Source organism: Patagioenas fasciata, chromosome 2 (assembly GCF_037038585.1).
Source record: "Patagioenas fasciata isolate bPatFas1 chromosome 2, bPatFas1.hap1, whole genome shotgun sequence".
NCBI lineage: Eukaryota > Metazoa > Chordata > Aves > Columbiformes > Columbidae > Patagioenas > Patagioenas fasciata.
This window is the reverse complement of record NC_092521.1, coordinates 147,989,356-148,002,515: the sequence shown is the minus strand read 5'-3', so window position 1 is coordinate 148,002,515 and position 13,160 is coordinate 147,989,356. Positions and strand designations below refer to the sequence as shown.

The 13,160-nt window shown below is 41.0% G+C and overlaps 1 protein-coding gene across 2 annotated transcripts in view; it reads right to left on the bottom strand.

The window, feature by feature from the left end:
* CACNB2 (calcium voltage-gated channel auxiliary subunit beta 2) overlaps positions 1-10,914 on the bottom strand; it is a 246,795-nt gene extending 235,881 nt beyond the window's left edge. The window contains exon 1 of one of the 2 annotated variants that reach the window (XM_065829850.2): positions 10,705-10,914. In XM_065829850.2, the coding sequence (XP_065685922.1) occupies positions 10,705-10,803 (99 nt within the window). In that variant the 5' untranslated portion in view covers positions 10,804-10,914. The remainder of the gene's footprint in view (positions 1-10,704) is intronic. The other variant, XM_065829849.2, reaches the window with a different exon arrangement.
* Between the last annotated feature and the right edge of the window lie 2,246 nt (positions 10,915-13,160).

The following is a 13,160-nucleotide window of genomic DNA, read 5'->3' as shown; positions in this document are numbered from 1 at the left end:
TTTTTAAAAATATGAAAAGTTTAAAACTCTGCCATTTGCAACCACTTATTTTTGTGGTGACTGTAAACTGTGCCATGACACCACCTCAGCCCCTTCCCAGGGCATCCTTCCCAAGTACAGCAAAATCTTGCAGATTTGTTTTGCACAACTACCCTAAGAGACATCCCTTCCTATCTAATCGCATTGCTTAAATTCATCTAAACTTACATCAAAATCATGTCTTCACTACTTCAAACATTTTCCTTGAGATAGCAATTTTTTTTTCCCTCACTCATTATGCTATTGTTGAGGTCGTTTTACTAATCCATCTCTCTGGATCATGTCTCCTGTCTTTGAACACCTCCCAGTTTCCTGCAATAAACAGGGTCTTTATGTTCACTTTCAAGGTCTCTGTTGGCCTATTCCCAATCTTAGCTCTCATCTTGCATTCAGCACTGAACTTGCAATTTCCATAGTAACTCAGAAGAACAAAAACAAAACCCAAAACAAACAAAGAAACAAAAACAAAACACCACAAAACAAAAAACATCAGCCTCCATCACCTACATGCTAAATTTTCTGAGACTAATTTTATTTCCTCCCCCATACTACCTCACAATCCTTCTCCCCAGAACAGAAATCCCTTTACAGAAATCTCATTGTTCTCCTTAAAATATATAACTACAAAACAAACAAACAAACAAACAAACAAAACCCTCTTGATGATAAGATACTAGCATGATAGTATCTAAAAATATTACAGTAGTAAATTATATCATTTATCCACTATTATTTCCTACAAGTCCGTGCATGAACATCCTGCTGTTGCCTTTGGCCCTAAGCTGCAGTCAGTCCTGGGTTTAGGCCTGATGAGAATATTACGATCAGCATATTGGAGAACGTGGCTGCAAATGTGTTACAACACAACACAACCTGGCCCTGACACAGCAAACCCTGGGATAAAACTCTGCCTGGTGCACAAAGCGTGTCCTTGTCTGGGCTGTGGCCATCTCCAGAGCACCACGCAGAGCTTTGGGCCTGCGGCCCATCAGTTCTTGTGGTAAGGGAGGGTGGGCTCCAGCATAGGCTCAGAGGCACAACTAAAATCTCATACTGGCACATTTTTAAGATCATGACTTCAAAATCTGAGCTGTACCTCTTAGCAATAACATATGTGGTAAACATGATAAAATATTTTGCAGTCTAAGAGTAACTGAGGAAGACAACAGACAGCCACTACGAACTCGAGATCATTTGTCAAATTGACAAATCCAGGTAACTTGCTGTCATGAGATGCACAAAGATGCATAAGAACAATGTTGGACTGTATCTGGACCATAACTGTTTATTCTGGGAAAGCTTGGAGCACTGGTTCTAATCTAATATTATACCAATCTTTTAGAAATAATTACTTGAGTAACAATAGATCCGTCAGTCTGACACTGATTCTCAGTAAAAATAATTTAATATCTGTTATGCCACTGAACTAGCAAAGACTTACACAAAACGCAATTATTTCCCCAAAATATATATATTTACGGGAAAGATATTTTGCTAAATTAATATGATTTTTACAAAACTGTAGAAAAGCCATATAAGAAGTTTCTGAAAGGCACATGAATCGATACAAGGTATGTTGGTTAGGACATGCTACACATTATGGGGATGAAAATAGGACCTTCCGATTAATGTAGAACTGTAATCCATAGGTTATGAAATATAAAATTAAAATTGAATGGGGAATGGCTTTGCACGGTTGTATTTCTAAAAGAGATCTTTGATAACAGAAGAAGTTTTTGATAATAGAAAGGTCTTCATATATCTATAAGAATAAAAAGCAGATTGGAATTGCTGTTACCAGCAAATTAATTTTACAGTTACTGTTGGAACAGACAGTTCTATCAGAACCATCCTTTTCCACGCGACATAATATTCCACTTAATATTATATAATATTAAGGCACCTAGAATACATTAAAAATATCCTTGACATCAGTAGTCTTCAAATAAAATAACACCTTTAAATCAAAATTCACCTCTTAAAAATGGTTCTTATTGAGGTAACTGACTGTAGTTACCCACCAACATTCTGACTTTCTTTTCTCCAATTTTTGTGGAAGAATGTGGAAATATACTTACAAAAAATAAAGAATTCATAACATTCACATAGCAGCTCAAGAATATAAAGCTTCTACAGATATATCAAACAATTTAGGCAGTTTCATAAATAATGTACAGTATAGTATTGTGTAATCTCCAAGGAGATACTAGAAAAAATGTAATACACGTTCTCTTTCGCAGTCACATTTCTTGCATTGTACCTAGTTACTACAATATTTATTTTATTTACAGAATCCTAGTGTTCAGTTTTATAATGCAAAAAATCACTACAAATGCAAAAGAGGGACAGTGTCTGGAGTCAGGAGGATAAAACAAACAACAGCAGAATAAAAACGTGTTACAAGCACAGATAAAACGCACACTTCTCTACCTGCGTAGCAACAATTAAAAGCATTTATTTCAGGCAACATCACACAGTAAATGCAGCTCGGGCTGAAACACACCTTGATTTTTCAGTTTTGGTGGGTTTTTTTGGGGCACAGCAGCATGCAAATTTGTATTTTAGTCTTATATAAGTGGAAACAATTCAGCAGCACAAGCTAAATCCTAACTTCAAACACAAAAAAGCAGTTGACATGATAGCAGGCCATGGCTACGCAGTGCAGGGAAAGTCAGTTTTATAGCTGCTTCTGTGCACAGACCAACTCTGAATCAAAGGAAAATGAGACCATTTCGGCACATGGGAAAAGTGGGATTTGGTAACTGTTCTCATTGATTTAAAGGATGCCAATCTGAGTTAACATTTGTCCTCCAGGCCTTTCGAGCTTATTCCCACAGTCAGAAATGCCTGAAAGTTACTTCTAGAAATGAGATAAGTCTTCCATAAACAAAGAAGATTCTTACATATTTAAAAAAATGAGGAGAACCATGAATACTCATCCTGTCATATTCATTAGCTTTTGCTTCTTTGAGTGTATTTTTTCCATAATAGCCTAATGCGAGAGCAAGACCTTTGTGACCAAAAAAAAAATAAATCTACCAGATACTTTCAATTCGGGGGGAGGGGGGGGGAGGGGGCGGCAAGGTGTGAAGACATTTTTTTAACAACAAACTCAATATGGTGCTGTGATTTTCATAATAAAATTAGCTGCCTTATCTGTGTTCTGTGCAGCAGTTGGCTGCAATTAGGTAGCTAAAAATAAGAGGCTGAATCATGATGTACGGACATTGGCCAGTAAAAGCAGCAACACGGGGCAGTCATTCTTCACCTATACAGTAGCTGTACCTAACAGAAAAACCATAGGGGACTAAATGTCTCTGCACCCCAGTGGTTACAATCTCCAAACCCAGCATAGTTGGTTGAGTATGGAGTATCATCATCTGCCCCAGCTAATGTTAGTGCAACTGACTCCGGCCCTATGAACAAGCCTATTTATATAAAAAATTTGCTGACAGGAACATTCTCATGGGATTTCAGCAGAACATCTTATACAAATAAAGTTGTGTATACATGTGTTTACAAGATCGAAAGTGTAGCTCAGTTTATTAGTCAGCTCTGTGAAGTTCTATCAAAACTGGCTGAGTTGCCGAAGGCGAGAAACGCAACACATCCATTTTTAAGATACCTGACAGACAATGTGAAACCTTAATAAAAAAAAATAAATAAATTTTGAAAAAGGCACAAAAAAACCCAAACCAAAACAGAGACCAAACACAAACCTACCAAAGTAATCTCACAAAAAACATTTCATCGTCAATCTTAACAAAGCAAAGAAAGACTCTTCCTTTCAGCTCTGCAACTTTTATTCAGCCCATGTAATCAAACGAAATACAGGAATCATATGAAGAATTAAAAGCATGCTTAGCTGTTTCATGATAATTAACAGTTTTATATACATTTATTTGTTACTGCAAACAGATGAGACCAGTGTCACTCAGCAAAATCCTTTAATTTTCATGAGGTTCTGCCTCAACATGTGAAAAGCATGCATCTGTAACATTTTATCCTCTAACACACATGACAAGCAGAAGGCATGGTTTATCCCTGTAGAAAAAATACTAGCAACTGGAAGAGGGAATATAAAATATTTTAAATGACCAACTGTCTACAACCAGAGAATCAATCTTCATTGAGAGTCTTAAAATGCCCTTCACCAGCAACTACTCCATTGGTATTTTGTATCGAAGCAGACAAAAGAAGTATAGACAGGGTGAGACCAAACCTTTGCTAATTATAATGGGTAAAATAGCACCAGTATTGAGACTGATATCATGGTAAGTGGGAAAGATGAACTCTTCAGAACTAGCCTGTTAGTCTCATTCAAAAAATAAAGGAAAGGTGCAGAAGAGTCACTGACATGGAGTCAGTTCTCAAAACAGAAATAATGATGCAAGAAAGGAGCTGGAGAGAACAAAAACAGAAAACAAAAAGTCAGAGCTGGAATGAAGCTTATGCAATCTCAGATGAACAAATGACCAATACAAGGATCCAAAGAGTACCTAGAGGTAAAGAGTGACGCTCCGAAGGATTAGAGAATTGCTAAAAGAGTCAGAAAAGAAAGAGTGCACTCAGCATTTTTCCTTCCCATGCAAAAACTTTAAAAGATATTTTAAAAAGCCATGTCCCAGCTGAAGAATAGCATGCCAGGACAGTGCAGAACACATACATCCAGCTCCATCCAGCTCTTAGAGAAAGAAGTCATTGTCACTGTTATCAATTCCTTACAAGGCAAGCGTGGTCCTGTTCATCAGACCTCCTGAGCCCTCTCTGGTCAATGGCCAGACCTACCTGCCACCACTCAGAAATGATAATGTCCAGCTACTGAATGGTGCAGCCTCCAGTATCAGCTGTGTAACGGTAAACCCCCACACCTGCCACTCAAATAACACAAACCACATGTCTTTGGATATAAAGGGTCAGCTATGGAAAGATACATGAATATTTCTGATCTTTGCATGACAAATCCCACTAATCTCATAAAGGAGGGAAGGACAGCCTTCTGACAGTACAGCCAAGGGCTGGAAGACATAAGTGGACCTTGGTGACAAGCTCCCCAGCACTCCACCACTCCATTCCACGATGACAACAGGGGTAACAGTGCAATGCTGGACACAGCAATATATCCTGGCTTGTCTCCATCTGGGGGCTGGGGTTTCAGGCCACCCTACAAAATCAATACCAGTGCAGTCCCGTGGCAGGCACTCAGTCCTGTGACATACCTTCAGTGATGAAACTGCCTGAGGGGCACAGACTCATGTCCCCATAACAGAGAAGCAGACCAAGGTTTAGTCTCAAAACCTGGATTTCTTCAAAGAAACATCATTTGCTATCAGGACACAGTTCAGAAAATACAAGGCTTCCCTTCAAAAATCCTGTCAAATTGAGGATCTCCATATACAGTCATCGAGTTCACACAAGCTACAATAATGACTCTGTGAAATCCATTCCATGGTGCTTTTATAAAATCCTCCACAAAAAGAAAAAAATCCATCCAAACAAAACAAAACACCCTCCACAAATAATTTATTTATCCAAACTTGCATACATAATCCAAAAATAACTGTTTGACAGATGCTTCTTTTTTCCCTCATGAAAACAGAAAACCCATTTCTGCTGAGAAATCTGTAACAGGGTTAAAACTTTGATGCTCTTTTCTGCTGGCCTGTGATAAAGCCTTGCCAATAGTGCAGCTAGAAATAGCCTAATTCTCACCAGTTCCTACATTCCTAAGCCGTCTCCCAGTGTTCTCGCTCTGGCATCAGACCAGGTCACCTGGCAGTTTCCACCCTGACAGACAAGAAGTAGGGGACCTGGTCCACCCTCCTCCTCCCCAGTGGCTTGGGAACCCAACTCAGTACAAATCTGCTGCACACCTCCCTGTAACACCAGTGATGAAGATGTCTGCTCCCAAGACAGCAGAACAGGAGCACACAAGAGCAGTAGGTGCTGAAGCTTATGTCCAAACCCCACTGTGTCTCCTGCAGCCTTTTAAGATTGGCAAGTGCAGTTGCAGGCCATGTGCCTGCTCCTCCCCACCTGCCCTCCATGGATTTCTGTATTTCTCTGACACAAGAAAACAGAAAAAGCGATCTGGTTCTGTTGCAGAAAGATATTTGCAGGGAGCAACAGACACCTATATGGAAGATTCCATCTGCTAAGGGTCTGCTGCCCTGCCGACAGAGGGAGGGTGATTTGGGTTGTTTTGTGTTATTTTGAAACTCTTTTATCCTGGCACAGGAAAGAACAGAGAAAAAGAAGCAGAAGAAAAGTAACCGAGACTCCAAAGAAATTAGCCTTGGAAGAGTTCAGGAACTTTTCATCTGTAATGGTTTGAAATTATAAACCTGGAGACAAAACAACACAAAAACAGAGGGAGCCTTTAGAAGATGGTTACCAGATACGCAAATACATCAGGACTGAAACTGCTGAATTGTTTCAAAGGGATTTTACTCTCTAGGAAAATGTAAAAAACAATTATTATAGCACATGTATGCTGAAGATGTGTAATACCCAAGTGGCAAATAAATGTCTCTGGAAGAGATAAGCATGCAAGATCACCTGTTACTGTTGGATTTCAGGACAATGCAAAATAAACTGAAGAGCAGAGGAGAATCGTCAGAAGAGTAACCACTGAAACCTGAAGGGCTTTCTTCAGTGAAGGACTATTAACATTTACTTTTTTCAATAGGGAGCACAACACTGAAAGGAAGTTACCAAATCAAGAGAGAAAACACTGCTTCTTGCTAAGGACCATAAGAAAGTCCAATGAATGCAGTTTGATCTAATCTCTGCTTTATTTGCATATGCTCCACTGAGCCACTGCCACATCAGGCCTGGCTTCTACAGATGCTGCTAGAAGAGAGAAAAAACCTTCCATGCCTATAACAAACGGTTATTGTTATTATTTAAGTAAGCAAATGGATATACATTTTGTTTTAGCACTGGGAAATACACTGTTGCAAAATGTTTGTTTGAAACATAGGTAAACACGGTGTGAATTGTGATAAATCAGCTCAGCTGAAAGAGCAGCAGAGGGCAGTGTGATTAATCTGCTGAGACTAAATCTCTGGCTATTCTTTCCATTCCTTATTACCACAAGACGGGCAGTGAGGGGATGGTGCTATGCAACTGAAAAGATAGCTGGAGATCCAGGAAGGACAACGGTCAGTGCTAGGGCCAGATAACTAAACTGATATTCTGGAGTCACCACATGCCCATTACTCTAAAATTCACAGGAATAACCATCGCAGTCAATACAGAAGGAAAACTGAAGAAGCCTGTCCCTAAACCCATGCCTGCAGTTTACCTTCAGCAATACAACCCCATCTGCTGGAGCCCAAAGCTCCTGGGATAGTGAAGCCTTTAGACTTGGAAGGAGGAAGCACTTAACAGTATTAGGGCAGAAAGGAAATCCAAATGCAAGTGAAAGAGCTGAAGAAAACAATCAAGAGAACTGTTTTCATTTAAAATGTGTCAGGTTGTTAGGACCTGCATTGACAGATGATGCATAAGAAGGCAAGAAAAAGAACAGGAGGAAAATAATAGTAGGGAATAGGGACAAACTAATTTGGGATAAGATAGCTTCCACAAGGAAGTCTGTAGTTGCTTGACACAATGTTACAATTATAGTTTCTTTGAAACATCTCGTATAATTTACTGATCTGATTTGCTATGACTGTTCCTATGACACAACACAGGAAGCTTTATGAGAAAATAGCAATAGAAATTGAATCTAATGACTTCTGGGGACTGAGGGACTTTTAAGTAGGATCAGAAAAAAATTACATGGGAGGGAGGGAAAAGAGAAGAAGAAAGACCAAGAGTTACCATGAAAGGCATTAACATACTATGTTACAATATAATATAAACAAATCAGCATGGTATTTGGGTAAATTAGAATGATTAAATTGAATATTCTACTAATTCAGCTTCCAAGAACTTGGGAGTTCTTGAAATAAAGAATTAAAAACAGGACTGGAGTTCATTTTTTAAAAAATAGATTCTGATCATCAAACACTGATGCATTCGAACAGAGTTTGCTTGTCTTATGATTTCAGAAAATCAAATCCGTGTTTTATTACAAAATGACCACAGATAAAACTGGCATGTTGTCAATAACTCCACAGTGTAACTTGTCAGTGTGTCCATTCATCTGGATAAAACTGGACATCTGAAACTATAGCACAACCCCATGTGGATTAGGATAACTGTGAGTACCCAGAACTATGTTTTTACGGTAACGTGGAACTAGAATCCACAGAATATTAGGTAGTACAGAATAACACACCAATACCTTGTACCCATTGCAAAGAACTTCACAGGGAGAATACAGTATAACTGTCACAATCAATACCTGAAGGGATTTTATTTTGTTTGCAGATCTTGTTAGGAAAATGCATTTTGAAAATAAGAAATAAGAAATAGAACTTATCCAGGAATATTTCATATATCTAAGTATCTTTTAAGAGTAATTACTTTCACAGTGTTAACTACATTCACTCCTTTGCCAAGTGGTGACAAGTTTGGCCAAAATCGATAGACAGGCACAATCCAACAGCCAGGTTAAAAGAAATCCTCAGGTTTGCAAAAGCAAAATTCTTGGATAAGAGAAATTTTGAGGCTTGTTACAACTCTACAAAGGCTCTTCAATTTTATTTTGCTAAATCTTAATTTGCAGAAGTAGCACTTCAGAGAGAATACTTTTAGGAATGATATCACTCCATAAGCTTGTGTGTTGGTTCCTTTTGTTTATATGACACATTACTTGGCACGAAACGTTTCTAGGATTGATACTCAAGTACCTTAGTGAAAAAGATGGTGGTGGGCACAACTTAAGTACCTGTAGGCAATGTACTTGATGATTCACATGTTCTCATTAACCCTCTCCCCACTGTGAATGTGTTCTAAAGTGGCAAGATCTTACAATACTGATTTTTTTGAAATCATGTTAATGGAGCAAAATTCAAATCAGAATAATTGTCTCTCAAAGCAGTGCATGCTAAGGAATTAACTAACATTATTATTTAGCCAATGGCCTCTTTTGCTTCCATAATCTTATTTCCTCTCTACCAAAGGTTTACGTACATCTAGAATATATATCTACAGAGAAGATACGATTCGTATTTTGCTAAATGGCTTTGGTTGTGAAAGCTGAAAAATAGCCTCTGAACTAAAATCTGCATTACTATTATCTTAAAAAGTGGATCATTTTGGCCGTGAATGTTCAGAAACCAATTCTATAAAACAGAACATAAGGCCTTTACCTGAAATATAAATAATGCATGTATTAGCAAACTATTCTTCCTCTCTTTATGTCTAGTTAAAAGGGGTGAAAATCAATTTTATCATCAGTATTTGACTTTTGTCCACAGCAGAGCAGCACCATATGTTTTGACAGTTGCCAATTCTGTGCTTAGGGCTGAAAAGATATAAAAATGGGAAATTTGTAGGTCAGAAATGAGTTCCCTTGTCATTGTTTCTGGGGAAGCTAGCAAAGCATATGGCCCTACTGAAATGTCTGTTCTGCACTTGAAGGCTGCAGTCAAATTCACATCCAAAGAGACACTTTCTCAGCTAAACCTAGTCTCTGTTTCAGTGCCTGGATTTTGTTCTGCTGTCACTGGTCCCCAGTAAGTAGAGATCAATTAGTGAGTCTTTTGACAGACTGGCAGCATTTTCTTCTGGCAACTGAGCACTTCTGTGATGAAACTGGACCTTCTCAAAGAAAATAAAGCATCGGAGATAGTTTCGGCAGCAGCAATGAAACTTGCCACCCCAAAAGGAAAAAAACTCTGTCCTAATAAGAACAAGCATGTTTGTAATTTAAAATGCACGCAATCAGATTTTACCACCCTTTTACTGGGTTTAAAAATAGCACCGTAAGTCTTTGTAGCCAACTATTGCAAACTCGAAGATATTATGCAACATTCATATATTAAACAGGAACCACCTTTCAAAATATAAAGTCTTTACCAAGTGTGCTGACATCCACACCTTGTCTCCCTCTCTTCATCCATCCACCTGAATGCAGTGCACATGGACTAAGTTGTTAAAATTTCAGAGATGACTGTACAGCCACCTTCTGCATGGTAATCGAGCAGCTTAAACCTGCAGCGTGCTCAACACCCTCAGCCTCCTCCAAAATCCTGCTCAACAACCACCGTGAATCACCTTCCCCCATCAACACAGCCCGATAGCAGCCTGAGGAAGGTTTCACCAGTGCGTGGTAAGCATCAGGTAGAGATACAACAGGTTAATGGAGCAGGGAAAAATACCCGTAATCTGGGGGTAATACACGCACAGAAGAGCACCTTAATAGCAACATATTCTTATATGTCCACCCTCTAAATCACTGAAAGATTCTTTTGACTTAGGGTGCTTCTATGGCTCAGAGCATCCCACTGTGCATCTTAATTAAATCGCATTTGAGGGTGAGGGAGAACCGGGGTTTCAGGCGCCTTAGGAAAGCCCTCAAACTTTTCCGATGGCGGGGAGCCGAAGTTGAAGGACCGGCAGCTTCGGCAGCCCCGCCGCTCCCCTTCCCGCCTCTCCCAGCCCGCCGCCCGCTGCCTTAGGGCGAAGCGTTCCGAGCCCGGCCCGGCCCCGCCGCCCCCCGCCCCGCTCCCTGCCGCAGCCCCCGGCCGAGCCCTGCCGTCCCCGCGGTACCTGCGCTGTCCCCGCTGCGGGCAGGGGGTTGTCCAGCAGCTCCATCTGCACCTCCTGCGCCGGGCTGGGAGGCGATTTGGACATGTCGCTCTGGACCATTGGCGAGCAGAGCGGGCGGCTGGGCGCCGAGCCCCTCGGCGGGGCAGAGCCGTGCCGAGCCGAGCCGGGGCGGCGGGGCGCCCCTCAGCACCCGGCCATGCCGGGGGAAGGGGCGGACGGGCGGAGGCGCGGCCCTGCCTGCTGCCGGCGGGGAGCGCGCAGCGCGGCGCCGGGGGACGGGGCACCGCCGGGCGCGGGGGCGGGCAGGGGGCGGTGCGTGGGGAAGAGGGAAAGTGACAACGAGCATCTCCCGCCCGGCAGCAGCTCCCGGGCGGCGCCTGCCTCCCCGTGCGGCTGGGGCTGCACGGCCGAGGGGCGAGCAAGAAAGTTGGGGCTGAGGCGCGGGGGGGTCAGGCCTCGCTTTTCCCAGCCACTCGTGGCCGAGGGCGGGAGGGGCTGGCTCCCGTCAGTGACTTATTTGCGAACGACGCTTCCCAGCGGTCAGACAGCTCTGGGATTGCCGGGCGCGGTTTGGATAGGAGCGGTGGGAGAGACGCGCTGCACCCCCCTGCTCAGCCGGACCCCCCTTCTCAGCCAGGGCGACAGGGTTCAGCCCTTCCTCACTCCTGCGGTGCTGCTCGTCCCTGACCGCATGGCGTCGCATGTCCCAGGCCGCACCCAACCCAGAGTCATGGGGTATGGTTGGATTTAGTGAACGAACCTGCACTTGCCAAAGAGAAAGTTCCATAGGTCTGTCTCGTTGATACGGTTTCTTCTGTACTTCTTGAAGATTCCCGTGCACATATCCACAAGGGATGAGTAATTCCTAGCTATCAGGTGAGATGAAAGCCACTGCCTAATTTTCGTCGTGCTACCAGGTATTGCACAGGAGGACCTATTTAAAACATGCCCCAGGAAAACCACCCTCCACCCCAAGGTGAGTTATCATCCATTCCTTGGAAAACAAAATCCAGCCAGTCTCCTGACAGAGACTAAACCCTCTCACCACATAGACACACAATGGGCTGATACTTGTAGTCAGAGAAGACTTGGTAGAGGAAGGCTTGTTACCTCGTGTTGCCATCTTTGGTTTGGACCCAGCTGCGCTCCACACAGCACAAGAAGGAAACTTCTGTGACTGTTTGTGAAATCACTTATTGTAAACAGTGAAAAAACTCTGAGTGGCCTCATGTCATATACTTAGAATCACAACTATCATTAAGAGAGAGCATTATAATAGTCAGATACAGGAAAACAAGCCAGCAAACATAAACCAGTACAAAATCCAGTTCAGCTTCAAGAAGTAGTTTCAAGCTTTCTCTCAGTTTTGTGGTTGATTAATCTCATTTTCTGTAAGAGTTAATAAATTTCCTCTCTGAATTAGCCTACCCCTGTGGATTTTCTTATATGTACAGTGAAAATATCCTGCAGGAACTACCCATTTTTTGTGAAGAAATTGGCTTCCAGTGCAAGTGCTTGAGAACTTGTTCAAGAAGTTGCACATTTCAGTTTGAAAAGTTGTCATAGTATTCTTCAACAATAATTTCTAGAACTTTGTCCAAGTTGTTGTCTATGGCAAAACAGAACCTTAATATTAAGGGAAAAGAATGTCATTTATGCGCTTACATTTCATTCACACTGTTCAATCTTGGAACTGTAAAGATGCTAGATACTCTCTTAATAGCTATAACCAAAAAGATATTTTCTCTTTACACATCTGGTGGGAAGAATGCATACTTCACCTTTTGTTACAGGCCTTGAAGTAGTTATTTCTTTGCCACTTCCAAATTATATTATTTTAATGGAATTACTTTTTGCGACCATCATAATAATGAAGGAAGGATAATATATAAATAAAGATTTACAAAATAACCTAAACACAGTATTCCTGTTAATGATTGCTTAGCAGGGTGTTGTTATGGAAAGATGTTTGCTTTGACTTCTTACAGCTTTATGGGTTTAGAGCCATTTATCCTTCTGTTTCAAACCATTCTCTATGACAGGCACTTAATCCACTCTGATTTACTACCTTTGGTTGGTAAATTTTCAGGTATCCATCAGAGATCACCTATTTTTCTCTCATGCAGAGAAGGGAGTGGATGTTATTTAATCATGTAACAGTGATGCTTCATATTGCTCTCTGAATTTTTCACTTTGTAAAGAGTATCAAAGAGTACCTAAATAACACAGCTTTTTTTTTTTTTTTTTAATGTACCATTCTTCTTTAAGAGTAGTAGAGATCATTTTGGAGGCATTACAGTTTCTAAAACCATAAATTCTGTACCTGAGTTGAAGGGGTATATATACTCCCTCATAAATTAGAGCTTGAATATATCAAATGAAGTTCATTTTTTATTTGCTGAGTGTTACCTCTTTTATGATTACTTTGTCTTCTTTCCTTTCTTTTATAAAAAAGA